The 24,975-nt window shown below is 37.2% G+C and overlaps 1 protein-coding gene across 3 annotated transcripts in view; it reads right to left on the bottom strand.

Annotated features, from left to right (window-relative positions):
* Positions 1–24,975, bottom strand: part of ITFG1 (integrin alpha FG-GAP repeat containing 1) — a 265,097-nt gene that overhangs the window by 231,177 nt on the left and 8,945 nt on the right. For all 3 annotated transcript variants that reach the window (XR_009698047.1, XM_061174414.1, XM_061174415.1), the window contains exon 5: positions 23,995–24,069. Coding sequence is in view for 2 of the 3 variants with exons in the window: in XM_061174414.1 (XP_061030397.1) it covers positions 23,995–24,069 (75 nt within the window). In the remaining variant the exon portion in view is untranslated. The remainder of the gene's footprint in view (positions 1–23,994; positions 24,070–24,975) is intronic.

Here is a 24,975-nt window from a genome sequence, read left to right as displayed (position 1 = left end):
TGGCAAACACTAATTTGCTTTCTGGCTCTATGGATTTCCCTAGTTTGGACGTTTCATATATATGGAATCATATAACATGTGGCCTTCTGTGCCTGGTTTCTTTCACTTGGAGTAATATTTTCAGGTTCATCCATATTGTAGCATGTGTCACTACTTCAGTCTTTTTTATCCCTGAATAAGATATAATTACATGGCAGTATTTTTTGTTAATCTGTTCAACTGTTGATGCACATTTGACTTGTTTCCACTTTTGGCTATTACAAATAAATGCTGTTATGAATATTCATGTACAAGTTTTTATGTGGAAATACACATATGTTTTTGATTCTTCTGTGTATATACCTAGGAGCAGAATTGCTGGGCCACATGGTAACTCTATATTTGACTTTCTGAAGAACTGTCAAACTGTTTTCCAAAGTGGCTTCATCATCAGACATTCTCACTAGCAATGTATGGGTATTTCAATACCTCCATTCCATTGTGAACACTTATTACTGTCCCTTTGTTTTATTATAGCTACTTCCTGAAGGGTTCTTGTGGTTTTGATTTATATTTTCCTGATGTCTAATGATGTTGAGCATGTTTTCACGTGCTTGTTGGCTACCTGTATATCTTTGGAGAAATGTCTACTCAAATTCTTTGCCTATTTTTAAACTGGATTATTTATTGCTTTGAGTTGTAAGAGTTCTTTATATAGACTAGATCCTAGATCTTTACCTGATGCACGATTTGCCAATATTTTCTCCCATTCTGTACAGCCTTTTCAGTTTCTGGATAGTGTCCTGTGCTGTGTAGAAGCTTTTAATTTGATAAATCCAGTTCTAATTTTTTTTGTGCTGCTTTTTTCTTTTGGTGTCAGATCTAAGAATCCATTTCCAAATCCAAGGTTATGAAAATTTACCCCTATGCTTTCTTCTAAGAGTTTTATAGTTTTAGCCCTTATATTTATATCTTTAATTCGTTAAGTGTAAGAAAAATAACTTAATATTATCATGGGTGATATTTTCCCGAGACTGTGGAGAATGATTACCTTTTATAAATATTAATTCCAAAGTTTTCAGCCATGCAAAAGAATGAATTTAGACCCCTACCTCATACCATATGCCAAAAATTAACACAGATGTCTCAGACTGCTAAAAGAAATAGAACTCTTGTATATTGCTGATGGGAATATAAAATGGTGCATTAGCTATGGAAAACAGTTGGTAATTCTTCCAAAAGCCAAACAATGAATTGCCATATGACCCTGCATTTCTATACCTAGGTATATACCAATAAGAATTGAAAAACACAGTTTGCAGATGACATGATACTATACATAGAGAATGCTAAAGACTCTACCAGAAAACTACTAGAGCTAATCAATGAATTTGGTAAAGTAGCAGGATACAAAATTAATGCACAGAAGTCTCTTGCATTGATATACACTAATGATGAAAAACCTGAAAGAGAAATTAATGAAACACTCCCATTTACCATTACAACAAAAAGAATAAAATACCTAGGAATAAACCTACCTAAGGAGACAAAAGACCTGTATGCAGAAAACTATGACACTGATGAAAGAAATTAAAGATAATACAAACAGATGGAGAGATATACCATGTTCTTAGATTGGAAGAATCAACACTGTGAAAATGACTATACTACCCAAAGCAATCTACAGATTCAATGCAATCCCTATCAAACTACCAATGGCATTTTTCACAGAACTAGAACAAAAAATTTCACAGGAGATAAACCCACACACATATGGTCACCTTATCTTTGATAAAGGAGGCAAGAATATACAATGGAGAAAAGACAGCCTCTTCAATAAGTGGTGCTGGAAAACTGGACAGCTACATGTAAAAGAATGAAATTAGAACACTCCCTAACACCATACACAAAAATAAACTCAAATGGATTAGAGAACTAAATGTAAGACCGGACACTATAAAACTCTTGGAGGAAAACATAGGAAGAACACTCTTTGACATAAATCATAGCAAGATCTTTTTTGACCCATCTCTTAGAGTAATGGAAATAAAAACAAAAATAAACAAATGGGACCTAATGAAACTTATAAGCTTTTGCACAGCAAAGGAAACCATAAACAAGACAAAAAGCCAACCCTCAGAATGGGAGAAAATATTTGCAAACGAAGCAACTGACAAAGGATTAATCTCCAAAATATACAAGCAGCTCATGCAGCTCAATATCAAAAAAACAAACAACCCAATCCAAGAATGGGCAGAAGATCTAAATAGACATTTCTCCAAAGAAGATATACAGATTACCAACAAACACATGAATGGATGCTCAACATCACTAATCATTAGAGAAATGGAAATCAAAACTACAATGAGGTATCACCTCACGTGGGTCAGAATAGCCATCATCAAAAAATCTACAAACAATAAATGCTGGAGAGGGTGTGGAGAAAAGGGAACCCTCTTGCACTGTTGGTGGGAATGTAAATTGATACAGCCACTATGGAGAACAGTATGGAGGCTCCTTATAAAACTAAAAATAGAACTACCATATGACCCAGCAATCCCACTACTGGGCATATACCCTGAGAAAAACATAATTCAAAAAGAGACAGGTACCACAACGTTCACTGCTGCACTATTTACAATAGCCAGGACATGGAAGCAACCTAAGTGTCCTCTCACAGATGAATGGATAAAGAAGTTGTGGCACATATATGCAATGGAATATTACTCAGCCATAAGAAGAAAAGAAATTGAGTTATTTGTAGTGAGGTGGATGGACCTAGAGTCTGTCATACAGAGTGAAGTAAGTCAGAAAGAGAAAAACAAATACCATATGCTAATGCATATATATGGAATCTAAAATAAAAAAAAAAAATGGTTCTAATGAATCCAGGGGCAGGACAGGAATAAAGACGCAGAGGTAGAGAATGGACTTGAGGACACAGGGAGGGGGAAGGGTAAGCTGGGACAAAATGAGACAGTAGCATTGACATATATATACACTACCAAATGTAAAATAGATAGCTAGTGGGAAGCAGCTGCATTGCACGGGGAGATCAGCTGGGTGCTTTGTGACCACCTAGAGGGGTGGGATAGGGACGGTGGGAGGGAGACGCAAAAGGGAGGGGATATGGGGATATATGTATATGTATAGCTGATGCACCTTGTTATATACAGCAAAAACTAATACAACATTGTAAAGCAATTATACTCCAATAAAGATGTTAAAAAAAAAAAGAAAAAAAAAGAATTGAAAACAGGTATTCAAACAAATACTGGTACATGAATGCTCTTAGCAGCACTATTCACAATAACCCAAATATCTACCAATGGATGAATGAATAAACAATATGTCATATACCCATAAAATGAAAATATTATTCAGTCATAAAAATAACTGGAGTACTGATACATGATACAATATGGATGAATCTTTAAAACATTATGCTATGTGAAAGAAGCCAGACTCAAAAGGTCACATCTTGTATGATTTCATTTATATGAAATACCCATAATAGGAAAATCCTAGAGACAGAAAGAAGATTAGTGGTTACCAAGTGCAGGGGTAGAGGGGAAAGGGAGAGTGTCTGCTTAGTGGGTACAGGGTTTCCTTTCGGAGAGACGAAAAGTCACTGGAACTAGGTGATGGTTGCACAATGTTGTAAATGTTCTAAATCTCACTAAAGTGTACACAATGATGGTTAATTTTAATAATGTTATACAAATTTTATCTCATTAAAAAAACCAATAGTACTAAGTTTTCACATATCTTTCATTTAGTTACTCCTAATGTTAACATCTAATATAACCATAGTGCATTTGTCAAAACCAGGAAGGTCATACTGGTAAACTATTAGGAACTACAGAAAGAAGAGCAAGTTTAAATAAAATCATTTCCCCACAATTCCTCACCAGTGAAAAACACTCCAGCGTCAAAGGCATTCCTATTTATCAAGGCCCTACTTAAATCAGCTTCCTCCAAGAGGCCTTTACTCCTCTCTCACTGTTTCACTATTCTACTTTTCTCTACTAATAGCACTTTGGTTTGCCTTATAGTTACTTGAGAAACTATTTCTCTGAGAGTGTATCCTAAGTACCCTGACTCATAGATATTTGTATCTACAATGCCTAACCAGGACCTGGTTCCCAAATACTGGCTGAACTGAATCGTAGTCTCAAGTAGCATCTCCTATTCTTCTCTACTTCTAGTTAGAATTTGCTATTTTTTTCACAGTACTATGTTCCAGTCCAATATGGAAGCATAGATATGTCATCTCCGAAGAGCAATTAAAGGCTAATTAAGTCTAACTTAATTGTCAACACAGTATCCAATTGAGTAGACAGCAAACAAGGTTCACCTGTGAATTTAGTTGTGAAGTGTTTGGAAAGTGGAAAGGAACAATTGACTAATTTGTTATTGGTAGGTGGATTCTGGAAAAAAGAATAAGCATTCAACAGAAGAAAATTTTCTCTATGCAAAGGGTTCTACAAACAGTAACTTCTTCCCAATAACCTTCTTCTACATTCTTTTTAGCACATACTGGGCCTCATCTATAACCTAAACAAGACACTAAAAACCAAACCAAGCAGTATTCCTACAACTTGATTGTATTACTTTAACTAAAACCCCATAATATAGGGTTATGATAATAGGAAAATATTAATATACATTGTAAAGTTATATTTAGCATTTGTTGTATGGTAATTCAATACCAAGCATTCATGTCATGTTTTTCTTTCATACTACACAAGGTTAGAAATGCTTAAAATAATTTCAGTTAAGTCCAATTTAATAATCATTGGTTCACTTCTCTTTAAGATGTGCCATTTATTCATCAGTTCTTTAAATACTAAGCATTAAAATATTTTTAATTACATACAAAATAATCAGACTCAGGCTAGATTCTATGACAAGTTTGACATAAAGTCATTTCAGAAGAGTTTCTCATGTTCCCAACAAATTTGTGATTATATGCTGAAAATGAATTAAAAAAACACAGGAGGGAGAAGAAGATGGCGGAAGAGTAAGACGCGGAGATCACCTTCCTTCCCACAGATACATTAGAAATACATCTACACGTGGAACTGCTCCTACAGAACACCCACTGAACGCTGGCAGAAAACGTCAGACCTCTCAAAAGGCAAGAAACTCCCCACGTACTTGGGTAGGGCGAAAGAAAAAAGAAATAACAGAGACAAAAGAATAGGGACGGGACCTGCACCTGTGGGAGGGAGCCGTGAAGGAGAAAAGGTTTCCACGCACTAGGAAGCCCCTTCGTGGGCGGAGACTGCGGGTGGCAGAAGGGGGAAGCTTCAGAGCCACGGAGGAGAGCGCAGCCACAGGGGTGCGGAGGGCAAAGCGGAGAGATTCCCGCACAGAGGCTCGGCGACGAGCAGCACTCACCAGCCCGAGAGGCTTCTCTGCTCACCCGCCGGGGCGGGCAGGGGCTGGGAGCTGAGGCTCGGGCTTTGGTCGGATCGCAGGGAGAGGACTGGGGTTGGCGGCGTGAACACAACCTGAAGGGGTTAGTGCACCACAGCTAGCCGGGAGGGAGTCCGGGAAAAAGTCTGCAGCTGCCGAAGAGGCAAGAGACTTTTTCTTCCCTCTTTGTTTCCTGGTGCGCGAGGAGAGGGGATTCAGAGCGCCGCGTAAACGAGCTCCAGAGACGGGCGCGAGCCGCGGCTATCAGCGCGGATCCCACAGCAACAGGGGAGCAGAGGGAAAAGTGGAGAGATTCCCGCACAGAGGAGCGGTGCAGACCTGCACTCACCAGCCCGAGAGGCTTGTCTGCTCACCCGCCTGGGCGGGCGGGGGCTGGGAGCTGAGGCTCGGGCTTCGGTCGGATCGCAGGGAGAGGACTGGGGTTGACGGCGTGAACACAGCCTGAAGGGGTTAGCGCACCACAGCTAGCCGGGAGGGAGTCCGGGAAAAAGTCTGCAGCTGCCCAAGAGGCAAGAGACTTTTTCTTGCCTATTTGTTTCGCGGCGCGCGAGAAGAGGGGATTCAGAGCGCCGCCTAAACGAGCTCCAGAGACGGGCGCGAGCCGCGGCTATCAGCACGGACCCCAGAGACGGGGGCAAGTCGCGGCTAATCAGCGCGGACCCCAGAGATGGGGGCGAGCCGCGGTTATCAGCGCGGACCCCAGAGACGGGCATGAGACGCTAAGGCTGCTGCTGCCGCCACCAAAAAGCCTGTGTGCGAGCACAGGTCACTCTCCACACCGCCCCTCCCGGGAGCCGGTGCAGCCCGCCACGGCCAGGCTCCCGTGATCGGGGGACAACTTCCCCAGGAGAATGCACGGCGCGCCTCGGGGTGGTGCAACGTCACGCCGGCTTCTGCCGCCGCAGGCTCGCCCCGCATCCGTATCCCTCCCTCCCCCCGCCTGAGTGAGCCAGAGCCCCCGAAGCAGCTGCTCCTTTAACCCCGTTCTGTCTGGGCGGGGAACAGATGCCCTCAAGCGACCTACAGGCAGAGGCAGCTCCAAATCCAAAGCTGAACCCCGGGAGCTGTGCGAACAAAGAAGAGAAAGGGAAATCTCTCCCAGCAGCCTCAGAACCAGCGGATTAAAACTTCACAAACAACTTGATGTGCCTGCATCTGTTGAATACCTGCATAGACAACGAATCACCCCAAATTCAGGAGGTGGACTTTGGGAGCAGGATATATTAATTTTTCCCCTTTTCCTTTTTTTTTTGAGTGTATATGTATATGCTTCTGGGTGAGATTTTGTCTGTATAGCTTTGCTTTATAATAGCTTTATTTTACTTCACTATATTTTATCCTCTTTCTTTCTTTCTTTCTTTCTATTTTTTCTCCCTTTTACTCTGAGCCGTGTGGATGAAAGGCTCTTGGTGCTCCAGCCAGGCATCAGGGCTGTGTCTCTGAGGTGGGAGAGCCAACTTCAGGACACTGGTCCACAAGAGACCTCCCAGCTCCACGTAATACCAAACAGCGAAAATCTCTTAGAGATCTCCATCTCAACATCAAGACCCAGCTTCACTCAACGACCAGCAAGCTACAGCTCTGGACACCCTATGCCAAACAACTAGCAAAACAGGAACACAGCCCCATCCATTAGCAGAGAGGCTGCCTAAAATCATAATAAGGCCACAGACACCCCAAAACACACCACCAGAGGTGGATGTGCCCACCAGAAAGACAAGATCCAGCCTCATCCACCAGAACACAGGCACTAGTTCCCTCCACCAGGAAGCCTACACAACCCACTGAACCAACCTTAGCCACTGGAGACAGATACCAAAAACAACAGGAACTACGAACCTGCAGCCTGTGAAAAGGAGACCCCAAACACAGTAAGATAAGCAAAATGAGACGACAGAAAAACACACAGCAGATGAAGGAGCAGGGTCAAAACACACCAGACCTAACAAATGAAGAGGAAATAGGTAGTCTACCTGAAAAAGAATTCAGAATAATGATAGTAAGGATGATCCAAAATCTTGGAAATAGAATAGACAAAATGCAAGAAACATTTAACAAGGACCTAGAAGAACTAAAGAGGAACCAAGCAATGATGAAAAACACAATAAATGAAATTAAAAATACTCTAGATGGGATCAATAGCAGAATAACTGAGGCAGAAGAACGGATAAGTGACCTGGAAGATAGAATGGTGGAAATAAGTACTGCAGAGCAGGATAAAGAAAAAAGAATGAAAAGAACTGAGGACAGTCTCAGAGACCTCTGGGACAACATTAAACGCACCAACATTCGAATTATAGGGGTCCCAGAAGAAGAAGAGAAAAAGAAAGGGACTGAGAAAATATTTGAAGAGATTATAGTTGAAAACTTCCCTAATATGGGAAAGGAAATAGTTAATCAAGTCCTGGAAGCACAGAGAGTCCCATACAGGATAAATCCAAGGAGAAACATGCCAAGACACATATTAATCAAACTCTCAAAAATTAAATATAAAGAACAAATATTAAAAGCAGCAAGGGAAAAACAACAAATAACACACAAGGGAATCCCCATCAGGTTAACAGCTGATCTTTCAGCAGAAACTCTGCAAGCCAGAAGGGAGTGGCAGGATATACTTAAAGTGATGAAGGAGAAAAACCTACAACCAAGATTAATCTACCCAGCAAGGATCTCATTCAGATTTGATGGAGAAATTAAAACCTTTACAGACAAGCAAAAGCTGAGAGAGTTCAGCACCACCAAACCAGCTTCACAACAAATGCTAAAGGAACTTCTCTAGGCAAGAAACACAAGAGAAGGAAAACACCTACAATAACAAACCCAAAACATTTAAGAAAATGGGAATAGGAACATACATATCGATAATTACCTTAAATGTAAATGGATTAAATGCTCCCACCAAAAGACACAGACAGGCTGAATGGATACAAAAACAAGACCCATATATATGCTGTCTACAAGAGACCCACTTCAGACCTAGAGACACATACAGACTGAAAGTGAGGGGATGGAAAAAGATATTCCATGCAAATGGAAATCAAAAGAAAGCTAGAGTAGCAATTCTCATATCAGAGAAAATAGACTTTAAAATAGAGACTATTACAAGAAACAAAGAAGGACACTATATAATGATCAAGGGATCGATCCAAGAGGAAGGTATAACAATTGTAAATATTTATGCACCCAACATAGGAGCACCTCAATACATAAGGCAAATACTAACAGCCATAAAAGGGGAAATTGACAGCAACACAATCATAGTAGGGGACTTTTACACTCTACTTTCACCAATGGACAGATCATCCAAAATGAAAATAAATAAGGAAACACAAGCTTTAAATGATACATTAAACAAGATGGACTTAATTGATATTTATAGGACATTCCACCGAAAAACAACAGAATACACATTCTTCTCAAGTGCTCATGGAACATTCTCCAGGATAGATCATATCTTGGGTCACAAATCAAGCCTTGGTAAACTTAGGAAAATTGAAATCGTATCAAGTATCTTTTCTGACCACAACGCTATGAGACTAGATATCAATTACAGGAAAAGATCTGTAAAAAATACAAACACATGGAGGCTACACAATACACTACTTAATAACGAAGTGATCACTGAAGAAATCAATGGGGAAATCAAAAAATACCTAGAAACAAATGACAATGGAGACACGACGATCCAAAACCTATGGGATGCAGCAAAAGCAGTGCTAAGAGGGAAGTTTATAGCAATACAAGCCTACCTCAAGAAACAGGAAACATCTCGAATAAACAACCTAACCTTGCACCTGAAGCACTTAGAGAAAGAAGAACAAAACAATCCCAAAGCGAGCAGAAGGAAAGAAATCATAAAGATCAGGTCAGAAATAAATGAAAAAGAAATGAAGGAAACAATAGCAAAAATCAATGAAACTAAAAGCTGGTTCTTTGAGAAGATAAACAAAATTGATAAACCATTAGCCAGACTCATCAAGAGAAAAAGGGAGAAGACTCAAATCAATATAATTAGAAACGAAAAAGGAGAAGTAACCACTGACACCGCAGAAATACAAACGATCATGAGAGATTACTACAAGTAACTCTATGCCAATAAAATGGACAACCTGGAAGAAATGGACAGATTCTTAGAAATGCACAACCTGCCGAGACTGAACCAGGAAGAAATAGAAAATATGAACAGACCAATCACAAGCAATGAAATTGAAACTGTGATTAAAAATCTTCCAACACACAAAAGCCCAGGACCAGATGGCTTCACAGGCGAATTCTATCAAACATTTAGAGAAGAGCTAACACCTATCCTTCTCAAACTCTTCCAAAATATTGCAGAGGGAGGAACACTCCCAAACTCATTCTACGAGGCCACCATCACCCTGATATCAAAACCAAAGATGTCACAAAGAAAGAAAACTACAGGCCAATATCACTGATGAACATAGATGCAAAAATCCTCAACAAAATACTAGCAAACAGAATCCAACAGCACATTAAAAGGATCATACACCATGATCAAGTGGGGTTTATCCCAGGAATGCAAGGATTCTTCAATATACGCAAATCAATCAATGTGATACACCATATTAACAAATTGAAAGAGAAAAACCATATGATCATCTCAATAGATGCAGAGAAAGCTTTTGACAAAATTCAACACCCATTTATGATAAAAGCCCTGCAGAAAGTAGGAATAGAGGGAACTTTCCTCAACATAATAAAGGCTGTATATGACAAACCCACAGCCAATATTGTCCTCAATGGTGAAAAACTGAAACCATTTCCACTAAGATCAGGAACAAGACAAGGTTGCCCACTCTCACCACTATTATTCAACATAGTTTTGGAAGTGTTAGCCATAGCAATCAGAGAAGAAAAAGAAATAAAAGGAATCCAAATCGGAAAAGAAGAAGTAAAGCTGTCACTGTTTGCAGATGACATGATACTATACATAGAGAATCCTAAAGATGCTACCAGAAAACTACTAGAGCTAATCAATGAATTTGGTAAAGTAGCAGGATACCACATTAATGCACAGAAATCTCTTGCATTTCTATACACTAATGATGAAAAATCTGAAAGTGAAATTAAGAAAACACTCCCGTTTACCATTGCAACAAAAAGAATAAAATATCTAGGCATAAACCTACCTAAGAAGACAAAAGATCTGTATGCAGAAAATTATAAGACACTGATGAAAGAAATTAAAGATGATACAAATAGATGGAGAGATATACCATGTTCTTGGATTGGAAGAATCAACATTGTGAAAACGACTCTACTACCCAAAGCAATCTACAGATTCAATGCAATCCCTATCAAACTACCACTGGCATTTTTCACAGAACTAGAACAAAAAATTTCACAATTTGTATGGAAACACAAAAGACCCCGAATAGCCAAAGCAATCTTGAGAATGAAAAATGGGGCTGGAGGAATCAGGCTCCCTGACTTCAGACTATATTACAAAGCTACAGTAATCAAGACAGTTTGGTACTGGCACAAAAACAGAAATATAGATTAATGGAACAGGATAGAAAGCCCAGAGATAAACCCACGCACATATGGTCACCTTATCTTTGATAAAGGAGGCAAGCATATACAGTGGAGAAAAGACAGCCTCTTCAATAAGTGGTGCTGGGAAAATTGGACAGGTACATGTAAAAGTATGAAATTAGAACACTCCCTGACACCATACACAAAAATAAACTCAAAATGGATTAAAGACCTAAGTGTAAGGCCAGACACTATCAAACTCTTAGACGAAAACATAGGCAGAACACTCTATGACATAAATCACAGCAAGATTCTTTTTGACCCAGGTCCTAGAGAAATGGAAATAAAAACACAAATAAACAAATGGGACCTAATGAAACTTAAAAGCTTTTGCACAGCAAAGGAAACCATAAACAAGACCAAAAGACAACCCTCAGAATGGGAGAAAATATTTGCAAATGAAGCAACTGACAAAGGATTAATCTCCAAGATTTACAAGCAGCTCATGCAGCTCAATAACAAAAAAACAAACAACCCAATCCAAAAATGGGCAGAAGACCTAAATAGACGTTTCTCCAAGGAAGATATACAGATTGCCAACAGACACATGAAAGAATGCTCAACATCATTAATCATTAGAGAAATGCAAATCAAAACTACAATGAGATATCATCTCACACCGGTCAGATTGGCCATCATCAAAAAATCTAGAAACAATAAATGCTGGAGAGGGTGTGGAGAAAAGGGAACACTCTTGCACTGTTGGTGGTAATGTAAATTGATACAGCCACTATGGAGAACAGTATGGAGGTTCCTTAAAAAACTACAAATAGAACTACCATACGACCCAGCAATCCCACTACTGGGCATATACCCTGAAAAAACCATAGTTTAAAAAGAGTCATGTACCAAAATGTTCATTGCGGCTCTATTTACAATAGCCAGGACCTGGAAGCAACCTAAGTGTCCATCATCGGATGAATGGATAAAGAAGATGTGGCACATATATACAATGGAATATTACTCAGCCATAAAAAGAAATGAAATGGAGGTATTTGTAATGAGGTGGATGGAGTTAGAGTCTGTCATACAGAGTGAAGTAAGTCAGAAAGAGAAAAACAAATACAGTATGCTAACACATATATATGGAATCTAAGGGGGAAAAAAAAAAAAAAAAAGGCCATGAAGAACCTAGTGGCAAGACGGGAATAAAGACACAGACCTACTAGAGAATGGACTTGAGGATATGGGGAGGCGGAAGGGTGAGATGTGACAGGGTGAGAGAGTGTCATGGACATATATACACTGCCAGATGTACAATAGATAGATAGTGGAAAGCAGCCGCATAGCACAGGGAGATCAGCTCAGTGCTTTGTGACCACCTAGAGGGGTGGGATGGGGAGGGTGGGAGGGAGGGAGATGCAAGAGGGAAGAGATATGGGAACATATGTATATGTATAACTGATTCACTTTGTTATAAAGCAGAAACTAACACACCATTGTAAAGCAATTATACTTCAATAAAGATGTTTAAAAAAAAAAAAAAAAAAAAACACCAACTTTTACACAGTTGAGCTCCATGAGGTTAATCATGTGGCTGTCTTTAATTACTATGCTAGTAGTTATTGATCTAATTTCCCATAGCTTTTTTTTACAGGTTTGCTTTGAAACAAGTTACAGCTAGAGTTTTGGAAAACCTCGACTAACTTGTGACATTTCGTCTTAGGAACTATTTAACAAAACATACATTTCAAATGAATCTAGAACAGCGATAAAGCAAAAGTCATAAAGTGGCAGACTATGGGCCAAATTCAGCATAAAATGTGTTTTATTTGACCTACACATTGTTTAAAAAAGTTTGAATTCAGAGGTAAAACAAATTAAAAATCAGATTTCAAATAAACAATCAGGATTTCCAACTTCTCTTGAAATATCAGAAGGTCTGGCAAGCAACTGGCCCTTTTCACACAGAGCTAGAGCCTGCAGGCAGGTCAAGTCCCAAGCTCCCCAACTGTTCACTAACTTTGTTTTCCTTCTGGGCCCCATCAGACACTTGAGTTTGCAACTCCTAACAGAATACTAATTGTAATATTGCTATCTTGAACATTTCAAATCAATATTCAAGTTCTTCACAGTATTTTAAGTTTTACACTTGTTTCCTATACTCTGATATTTTACATTAACAGCTCTTAAAAGGCAGTTAGCAGATTCTTATAGTTTATTTTACATATAGTGTCTATTTACCATTCTGATGACTACCAAAGGTGGGGGGAGAAAGAGCTTTTGATTCTTTTATGGTGCATTTTAAGATGACTGAAAACTGAAGTTGCCTAAGATAACTAAAATGTTTAAAAATTTAAATAGGTGAAAATAAAATTCATTTCTCCTTCTGCCTTTAATGTTGCTCTTTATACAAAACATAGTTTTTCAGTAAGAAGCAGACACCATATTTTTCAAGCAACTATACCCATATAAACTATAATTTCCTTAACTCCATTTGAATGCCAAGGTCACAGATGTAAACTGCTCTGATGACAAAGGAAGAAACAGCAGAGATGAAAAAGTGGGCAGTTCTGAGCCATGTTGAATCTATCTGTTGACATTTCTTGACCTCTGTAGAAAATTCCAATTACTAGTTTGTCCCCAACAGGAAACATAATTATGTCAAGGTGTTCTAATTTGTAGTCATCATCACCATTAATCTCAAAGAATAGCATTTATCAAAGGATGAATTTAAATGTAATTAATGTCAACTGTAGCTTTTAGTTGCCTATTATGGTAACTGCTCTTAGAAATGACTGCTAATCCACTCACTTTTCAATGATCAGCCTACACTGAGTTGTCATTATTTAAGATACCCAGGTAAGGGACTTCCCTGGTGGCGCAGTGGTTAAGAATCCGCCTGCCAATGCTGGGGACACAGGTTCAATCCCTGGTCCGGGAAGATCCCACATGCCGTGGACCAACTAAGCCCGTGCGCCACAACCACTGAGCCTGCACTCTAGAGCCCATGAGCCACAACTACTGAGCCCGTGTGCCGCAACTACTGAAGCCCAGGTATCTAGACCTGTGCTTCATGACAAGAGAAGCCACCACATTGAGAAGCCTACGCACTGCAATGAAGAGTAGCCCCCACTCGACACAACTAGAGAAAGCCCATGCACAGCAACGAAGACCCAACGCAGCCAAAAATAAATAAATAAATAAATAATTTAAACAACAACAACAACAACAACACTCATGTAATACAATTGAACCATTAAAAAAAAAAAAAAGAAAAAAAAAGATACCCAGGTAAAAGCAGTTACTAGGAGATGGGTCTAGCGTGAAGATGGGTCTAGCATGCTTCTCTAAGCCGCCTAGTCCAGTGGTCTTGAAAACTTCTGCTCCAATAGACTCTTAAAGAATTTACAAAAACTATATCCCTTAATACCCTGAAGTTCATTTCTAAGAAAGTAATATAAATATTTTCAACGTTTTAAATAGCTACAAAAGCATGTAATCTTTAAACCTATTAGAAATACTGATATTTTAAAATAAAATGATTACTCTAATTAATGGAACAGAATAGGGAGCCCAGAAATAAACCCACACACTTATAGGCAATTAATCTATGACAGTGGAGGCAACAATATACAATGGAGAAAAGACAGTCTCTTCAATAAGTGGTGCTGGGAAAACTGGACAGCTACATGTAAAACAATGAAATCAGAACATACTCTAACACCATATACAAAAATAAACTCTAAATGGATTACAGACCTAAATGTAAGACTAGATACTATAAAACACCTAGAGGAAAACATAGGCAGAACACTCTTTGACATAAATCGCAGCAATATTCTTTTGGATCCTTCTCCTAAAGCAAAGGAAATAAAAGCAAAAAATAAACAAATGGGACGTAATTAAACTTAAAAGCTTTTGCACAGCAAAGGAAACCACTGACAAAATGAAAAGACAACTTACTGAATTGAAGAAAATATTTGCAAATGATATGACTGATAAGGGATTAATATCCAACATATATAAACAGCTCATATAAATAACTCAACATCAAAAAAACAACCAACCCAATTAAAAAATGGGCAGAAGAACTGAATAGACATTTTTCCAAAGAGAAAATGCAGATGGCCAACAGGCACATGGAAAGATGCTCAACCTGGCTAACTATCAGGGAAATGTAAATCAAAACCATAATGAAATATGACCTCATACCTGTCAGAATGGCTATCATCAAAAAGAACACAAATAACAAATGTTGGTGAGGATGTAGAGAAAAGGGAACCCTCGTACACTGTTGGTAGGAATGTAAATTGGTACAGCCACTGTGGAAAACAGTATGGAGGTTTCTCAAATAATAAAAACAGAGTTACCATATGGTACAGCAATTGCACTCCTAGGTATATATATCTAAAACAAAAACACTAATTCAAAAAGATATGTTCATAGCAGCATTATTTATGAAAGCCAAGATATGCAAGCAACCTAAGTATCTAACAACAGATGAATAAAGAAGATGTGATATATATATATATATGTGTGTGTAATATATACATACACACATACACATATACATACACACAATGGAATGCTACTCGGCCATAAAAAAGACGAAATTTTGCCATCTGCAGCAACATGGATGGACTTGAAGGGCATTATGCTAGGTGAAATAAGTCAGACAGAGAAAGATAAAAACTATATGATATCACTTGTATGTGGAATCTAAAAAAATCAACAAACTAGTGAATATAACATAAAGGAAGCAGGCTCAAAGATATAATACAGAACAAACTAGTGGTTACCAGTGGGACAGGGAAGGAGGAGGGGCAATATAGGGGCAGGGGAGTAAGAGGTACAAACTATTAAGTATAAAACAAGGATATATTGTACTACACAGGGAATTGAGCCAATATTTTACAATAACTATAAATGGCATATAACCCTTAAAAGCTGTAAATCACTATATTGTACACCTGTCACCTTTATAATATTTTATAGCAACTATACTTCAATAAAAAAATAAAAATGGGGCTTCCCTGGTGGCGCAGTGGTTGAGAATCTGCCTGCTAATGCAGGGGACACGGGTTCGAGCCCTGGTCTGGGAAGATCCCACATGCTGCGGAGCAACTAGGCCCGTGAGCCACAACTACTGAGCCTGCGCATCTGGAGCCTGTGCTCTGCAACAAGAAAGGCCGCGATAGTGAGGCCCGTGCACCGCGATGAAGAGTGGCCCCCACTTGCCGCAACTAAAGAAAGCCCTCGCACAGAAACGAAGACCCAACACAGCCATAAATAATAAATAAATAAATAAATAAAGGGAAAAAGATGGTTCAATTTAAAAAAAAAAACAGGATTCAAGGAGGAAAAACTGTAAAAAAATAAATAAATTTAATAAAAAAAAAATAAAAATGATTACTCTTAAAAATGTATTCAGTAGAATATAGATACCATACTGATTATTATCCACCATCATCCACATACACCCACAAAACACATAAAAAAGCTCTTCTTCTCTTTATCCTTGGACTTGTACTTCTATTCTATTTCTGTTATAGAACTTTATCATGATGTAAAATGTTTTTATATCTGGTGTTTTTAGTGATCGCGCTATCATATGTCTCCAAAGAAATGTACATCTTCAAATTGGTATTTAAATTGGCTTTATGCATCCAGGTGTTTTAAAAAAAAATCTCTTTGAGGTTGAGTTATTTTAACTATTACTGTACAATTGATGATAAAGCTTTGATAGCTTATTAAATCAAAGGTAAAATTTCATTGGAAATGCATTTTTTTTGAAGAAACGAATGGAGCTTTAAAATATATTAGTTTACTTATCTTTAGAATAGCATGACACTGCTAGAATGAAACAGGATTCAGCATAAAGTCTACTCCTTTTCTTCATCTTTATAGATACAGATGCTAAGAAATCTTGTTCATATATGTTCATTAAAATCTCCATGGAAATTTAATATTAATATTAATCTTAATTTTTTAGGTATGATAAATTCATTGTAATTACGTATTTCAAAAACATCCTTACTTTTTAGAGATATATACTTAAATATTTATGGATTAAAAATGTCTGGGGAAGGAGTTAGAGAGAGAAATGAAGGAAAAGTTGTGAATGAAATAAGACTGGCCAAGAGTTGCTAACTGTAGCTGAATGACAGGTGTATTATATGCAAATTCATTGTCCTATTTGCTCTACCTTTGCATATGTTTAAATTTTTCCATAATGAAAGTAAAAAAAAAGAATTTAGAGCTGCTGATTTAGCTCATTCAATTTATGTAAAATGCCTCGTATATAATCCAATTAGCAAAGCCAGTCCTCACTGTCAAACTAATCTCCAAATGAAGGTTATTTTCTGTCAGAAAGAGTTTGACCTCATTTTTTCAATTCAAATGTGTTAACATGTGTTTCAAGGAATATTACAAAAACTAGTGAGAAAAGTACAGATTATATATTGTAGCAAAGATTACTAAAAGCAGTCAAAATTAAGGTAATTTTGATAAAATTGATTTATCTATTTTCATAAAATAAGTTATAAAAACAAGATAGTAAATCAACATGCTGTTTATCTTTAGTGAACTTAAAGCATTACAATGTAAAGTACAGCTAAAATAATTTATAATACAATAAGTATGATAAAAGACGTAATAGTCCATAAATGTATGTGAATACTGACTCTGGTATCTGGCTTTCGGAGTAAATAAAAACAGATTATAAAAATGAGAAATCACACAACTTCTTCCTTATTTCTTTAGACATACCAAATTTTTCCCTATGACTTTAATAAATGAGAAAGGTATATACTACAAAAAATTATTTGGCTCAGGAGCCAGCATGTAAATTTATTTTCTATCAACAGGAGAAAGAAAATAGTAAACCTTTCATAAGACAAGATATTTGACTTTAAATGGAATTTTCTTGATATGATTTGATAAAGTAGGTATTAGCTACATTATAGAAAAATGCATATCAAATATGAAAGAAATTATGTAAAAGTTTTATCCATAGGTTTGTTAGTCCTTGAGAACGTTCTGGTCACAACTGAAACAATCACTGGCATTTTATCCATAAGTTTGTTAGTCCTTGAGAACGTTCTGGTCACATCTGAAACAATCACTGGCATGATCCAAAACTACATAGGCATGAAAAGTACCTTCCTTCCATTTAATTATGTGTCTTAAGGATAGAGTACTAAGAAGAGCTGAAAGGTCTGCTTTGCTGAATTTGGTGTTTCTTACGGATGCTCTCTGCTGTGCTCTCCCAGGACCCTCTCTCAATAATTACAGATTCTTTGACAGTAGTCAGGGAATGCAGGAGGCAAAGTCATTAAACAAAAACTGTCATTACTCCCACAACCCCACTCTAGCACATCTGAATTCAGAACATCTCAATGTGGATCAAAATGCTTTTTGCTACCAAGCTTCATCTGAAGAGAAACAGGAAGAAGAAAGAGGAGAAGAGGAAGAACTGGAAATTCTATTAGTTTAGTATATCTGTGTTTCGTGCCGTACGGGTTTTTACTCCCCAGGAAATGTATCATTAGTGAGATTTAGGAAGGGTAAAGAATATGGCATTCTTATATGAAGAAGGAGAAAGTTATAGTGAAAACAGGTACATTTTGAGGCTCATCAATTTTAGGTAGGAGTACCTATGAAACCTGAGGATCTAGTTGCTTAAATGATCTGTGTTTGCATATTCCTTTGCAAGTCTTTACTTATGGTTAAGTAAATAAACACAGCCTACCATGCTGTGTATCCAAAGATGGCCACATTATTTCCCATCCCACATGCTCTTTTACATTTCAGTTAAGCCGTGCCCACATCAACAGGTAGAGTACATAATCCTCAAATTCCCTAGAATATTAGCCAATTCTTTCATTAGAATGCCACAGAAGTGATGCTGTTTAACTGCCAGGACCGAGCCTTAAAGAGATCTCCAGCTTCTGTCTATACTCTTGTATTGCTTCTTCTTGGAAAACAACCACTATGCTATGAGGAAGTCTAAGTTAACCATGTTGGAGCACCACCAAAGGCCCTCTGTGACTGTAACAATGGTAATGGCTATACAGAGTTGAAGGCAGGAGCAAAGGCTTTACAGTTTGGAAGACCAAGATTCAAATCCCAGATCTACCATTTATTTACATTTCAAGCTTACAGTGGTCACTTAACCTTTGAATTAGCCGGCTCCCTGACAGCGCGTCTTGAGCTACACAGCTACCTGTTGTGGAAAAAATATGAGACAACTGATGGAAACTGCCAACCCCAGAGTTACTAAGTAGATATTTAAAAAAGCAAATAGGCTTGTTTAAGATTCTCTTTCTTCTCATTCTTCCCCATCCAGCCCTGAGCCTCACAGAGGACAATAAGCTGTGCAACCCTGAGGTATGCCTCTTCAGGAGGGGCATGGTGAGGAGTACAACACGTGAGAGAAGAGTGGGAAAAGAAGCACGCCTGAAGAACAGAGTTACATTGGTAAATACTTGATGGGTTATTCACTCACTCTTGGGCCTCTATTAGAATTCAAAGGTATGGGTCAGACCAGATAAATCTTAAGGACCTCTTAGAAATAGCACCTTATGTTCGTAAGAGAAAACGTGGCGATTTCTTTCAGCCATATCCTTACTTTGTCCAAATGTTCCTACCTCCACAGGGTGTGCAACAGTGATATTACACCTGAGAGACGGCCCTAGCAGCACTGGCTCCTAGGGCAGGCAGACAGAAGAGTAGGCAGTCTGAGGAGAAGCATAGGCCCCCATCTCTACTCAGGGCTACTATGGAACTCAGGAACTCACGCAGCTCAGAGCCTAGGCCTCCAGACTGTTAAAAATCAAGTATTTGTAGGGCATTTTCGACAGCATATACATTTTTAAAACATACAATAGGACTCTAATGAAAGAGAACTTAACCTGTATTTTCAGGAATTATAAATTATTTTGATTCATTTTACCCTAAATTGAAATGATAATATATACCAAGCTTACTCAAAGTCTGCTCTATACACATAGCTTCTCTAACTGTGCTTGTTTGTTTTTCTTTTTCTAATTTTTATTGTGGTAAAATATACATAACATAGAAGTTACCATCTTAACCATTTTTAAGTGTACAGTTCATTGGTATTCTATGCTTGTTTTAAAATGGACTTTTTTCAATACATGCAAATAGTAATAAAATAAAACAAAATGGTTTCCTCTCAAAGAAGGAAACAAAATTTTGATATATGCTAATAGAAATATGTTGAATTCAAAACACTTTTAAATATCATCAATATTAATGATGAACAATTACTGTTGAATTTACTTGCACAGAAACTCAAACGAAGCTCTCTTTCTAAATGATTACTACAAAGAAAACATATCTAAAAAATTGTAAGATTTAACAAAAAGCAAAGTGAGTAAATTTTGAGAATAACCTCTTAAATTCACTTAGAAACAAGCAAAAGTTCACTTACATACAACACTGCCAACCAGAACATAAAACAAAGCAGTATGATAAATCACCAGGGAATCAAGGGTCATTTAATTGACTCCCCAAAAGCTTCTGGTGGGACTCCAGGAAATAAAATTATGGATCCTTGAGTAACAAGCCACTTGAAATAATCACAGCATATACAATTCTAAGTTATCTGCTAAAGCTTTCACTATTTCTGTGGCTTAATTTTGAAAAGAAAAAGGTTTAGGTGAGAAATGAGAGAATCAATGAATTTATCTCCAATAGCAAAGTTTCTTTAGGAAAAGAGAAAAGTTATAAAACTGATACTGTTTCTATGGAAATACCAATAAAAAACTTATTTCTTAAGTCCTAATAGATTCCCTTAAACAACAATGTTCAAAATACAAATGGTATATAAGGTGAGAAAGGGAGGGGGTTGCTAGGGGAATTCTAAGAAAATATGAATCATCTCAAAGCTACCTTTTTCTGTTAAGACTATGGGTACTAATGCTGATTATAAAGTTAAAAGCTGTCCTGATGATTATTTGGTTTTCTTTTGTGTTATAAATCTCTTAATTTTCATATTTTTTCTAAACAATAGATTTAAATGACAAATATCATTATTTCATTAAGATAAATATTTGCAATATTTTCTGTAATGCACCAGCAAACAAACAAATCAGCAGTAAAAATGAAGGGTGATTTAATAAATCAGTCATTGGTTATAATGTAAGAAGATAGAAGGTTACATGGAAAAACAGGGTTTTATTCCTTCTGAATTGAGATTAAATACCTATATTTAAATAGGAGATAGTTGTTTCTGCTAATGGAGGAAAAATATCCACTCACATAAATAAGTTAAAAATGGCTGCTTTCAGTGCCATTAATATTCCATTCAAAATATTCATGCAAATGCTTGTAAAGTAAATGGAGTATGGCAAAAGTGCTTGTTTGTCACATACCTGGATTAATATTCCCAGGTATACAACTTGGGCCTGACCCAGTTTGAATGTGTTTGAATTCAGTATATGAGTCACAGAAAATATGAACAGACCAACATTACATTTGGCTTTGATTAAAATTACAGGTACAAGTGTTTTCACGTCAATACTAAAAACAATATCCTGAATGCTTATGCAACATCAGTTTCAAATACCCTTTTACAGAAAATGCTCATTAACGATAACCTAATCACTGCAAAAGCTGCTCTAACACTTAATAGCTAGGTGTTATTTCTAAGTAATGTGGCACATTATTACATTATTTCAAGTCATTAAAAAGTGAGGTGGAGGTGCAAACTGAATCCTCACCTTTGTACATTTAACACACTTCAATTATCTCTGGCACCTCAGCAGAGGTTTAGCACCCTTCCTGTCCCTATCAGATAACCCCCACAGTAGCAATTAAAAGGGATTCTTCTACGTATCACTGTTTCCAGCTTAGGCTGACCATCTGCACCCTTACTCCAGCCGAACTGATCATGCTAGTTTTACCTGTGGGCAATCTCCTGTTTCCATGCCTGTACTGGGCCACTTAAAGCCATGGGCCTTCCAGCACAATTCCATGGGAGCATTTAGCATTCTATTTAAAGATCATTGCAAAATTTCCCATGCTTAAGGTGCTAGCCAAATTTAATTAAATTTAAGATAATCTTGGGTCTGGCATAAATAAGCATAATATTTAAGTTGCAAAAGTTGGTTAGATTCCTTAATAGATAAGATTGGGCTGCCAATCAGAAGTCATGCAAATGGTTCAAAATGTCAATACTAATGGCTTTTTCACTTATACACCTAATCATATGTCTGTAACATAAAATTGATATGGCGAAATACATTTTTCTTATTTTAGTAACATATTAATGCTTGCCCCCATAGAGACATATTCAGCTTTCTGTTGTCTGAATAATGATAATGCTAGCAATAGTCATCCTAACAATGCTCTTGACAAAAATTCTTTTCTGTCAATTTTTATAACTTCATTTTAAAAGTTATCAGGACAAAGGTAACAGGACAAATCTTGGATATAAACTTGTTACCTATAATATGGTTAGCCACTATTGTTTAATCTGTAACTGAAGTTTAAATGAGAAATATCATAAAATAGTAGAGAATTACTCCAGTATACTGTAGTACGCCAGAGAATAATGTATAAAAAATAAAAGTGAATATATCTTTAGGCAGAATAAGTTTTTAAAGAAGCATCAGAGGAAAAAAAATCTAACATAGAATTCAGAACAAATAAGCTATGACATCACACAATATCTAGTAGTTTTTACTTTTTCAATTATCTACAATAGCTGTTTCATAAATTTAAATGTCCAAAGGTCAAACCGCATCATATTAAAAATATTCCAAGTATTTCTTTCACTAAAATGGAGATTACCATGAAATAAACCAGGCCAGAAGTCACCATCACATTCTCAATCACATGTCTACCCAAGACAAACAAGCAGGGCTTGCTATGGTAGGAGTCACCTGTGCCTTCCCCTAGCCCACCCACACTCAGTTCCTCCCAGACATGGCCACAAAGGCAAAGCAAGATCTCCATCCAGCTGGTCTCTAAAGCAGGGTTCTCTTCCAGGTATTTTTCAAAGTTTGAGGAAAAAACAGGTTTCTCATTAAAGATTCACAGTAAGTCTTTCAAAGGTCACTATGACTAGCATAAAAACACTCATATTCTTTATGGAAAACTTTTAAGAAAAAGTGATAAGAAATGTAACAGTTTCACCTCAGAATAGCTCAGATTTTGATAATTTACTTGTCTTTGTGCCTGTGCATCACATTTCAGAAACTAATCATAAAAATACATTACTTCTCCAAAACACAGAGGGAAAATTCATTAGATTTATAGTAGCTGGGAAGACAGATTGATAAAGGTGGTTCTCTGCACTTGCTGGAAAGTCAAAAAAATAAATAAATGTGTTCTGTACTCTTAAAATGTTTGCCTTATCAAATACAGAAAAAATTAACCAAGTTGAAGGTATCTCATGAAAAGTATCTTGCTATCATGAATTCTTGTGTTAGGAAGACAGTTCTATTTAAATCTAGAGGAATTATAATGGAGATCTTTGAATTGCAAGATTCCAGGCAGTTTTCCCTAAGAATGGCATTCTTGGATAATAAGAGAATCCTAGCATACAAACTGGTCAAGGATAGAGTATACGTGGAAAAGTTTCCAGAGCTTAGAGAAGGAATGTTTATATTTTCAGGCAATTATTAATTGTTCATTGAACAAAGAAGGAACAAGGCTTATCAATGAACATCTGGGAGCTAACATGACTAAGGTAGAGAATTCAATCAAGATGGCAGCTATCCATACTATTTAAATTAAATCTTTGCATTTCTAAAAACATCCAATGAACCAATATTTAAATGGGGACTAGCAAAGTTTGTATCTCTAATTTCCAGAGGGATAAAAGGATTAAACTGGCTCTACACAGAAACCAGTTGCAGATCAAATCCACAGTGTTTGAGAAAGCTTGTATGTTGACCAAATGTCCTTTTAAAAATCTTAAACAAGGATTTCCAATGAGCTGGGGTTTTTCCCCCAATGGTTAAAGCAATCAGTTCACATAGATACACAGTCCCTCCAGCAGCAACATGTACAATTAATTACATGGATATAATAATATTTACTCACCCTCCTAATAGTATCTGTGGCTGGTTGGATTCATTTGTGATACCAAATATATCAGGAATTAAATCGGCATTGAAGCTAAAAAGAAAACATTAAAAACATTAAGCAGCTATTTTATTAAATTCTCACTTCTAATTTAGTTTAAAAAAAAAAAAAAAACTTTGGGGAGGTGTGGTAGACATACAACAGTCAGTATTTGTTGCAATCAATGGAATGTCAGAAGTGACATGTTTCACTCTGAGGCCAAAGTGTTTAATTTTCATTATTGGACCCTCCAGTCATCTTGGCAATGAGAAGAACATGATGGTACGGCTCCACAGACGATGAGGCCTGTAAGACACTCTGAGAGCTGGCAAAAGAGCCTATCACTGACCCACACTGGACATGCAGTGTGAGCAAGAAATAAACTTTTGCTGTGAGATTTTGGTGTTGTCTGTAACCTCTACATAGCCTAGCCTGTCTCTGAGTGATAAGGAGACTGTTATTTCAGACTCATGACCCTCCTATTTAGTCAGATGGGCTTAGGAGAAATAACCCACAAAAGTAATCCCTAGTTGGTATAAAAATTTATGCGAGCCACTGAATATTGTAACAACAATGAAAAACACCCAATTATAAAAGAAATCAAGCTGAGCACCTTTAAAAAGATTAATCCGTGAATTAAAGTTCAGACTTCTAATGGTTACTGACCTATTGATGTATGACTATGATTTTAATAACTGTACAAAAGGCAGCACTGGAAACAAGAATGTGGCTATACATTGTTTACTCCCCAAAATGATATCTACATCATTACCAGAATCCTAACAGAAATTTGGATTAACTTTATCCTGGTACATGAGTCTACTATGAGGAGATAAATGATAATACTAAGGAAGAGTTGTGCAAAGGACAAAGTTTCTCCTTAATATAGAAATCTTTCTAAGTCTCTAGAGGTAATCCTCTACCCTTCCTATCTGTCAATCAAGCACTAACAGTTTTATC

Source organism: Eubalaena glacialis, chromosome 18, assembly GCF_028564815.1.
Source record: "Eubalaena glacialis isolate mEubGla1 chromosome 18, mEubGla1.1.hap2.+ XY, whole genome shotgun sequence".
NCBI classification, from domain to species: domain Eukaryota; kingdom Metazoa; phylum Chordata; class Mammalia; order Artiodactyla; family Balaenidae; genus Eubalaena; species Eubalaena glacialis.
Note: the sequence above shows the minus strand (reverse complement) of the source record. Positions and strands in the feature narration are given on the sequence as shown.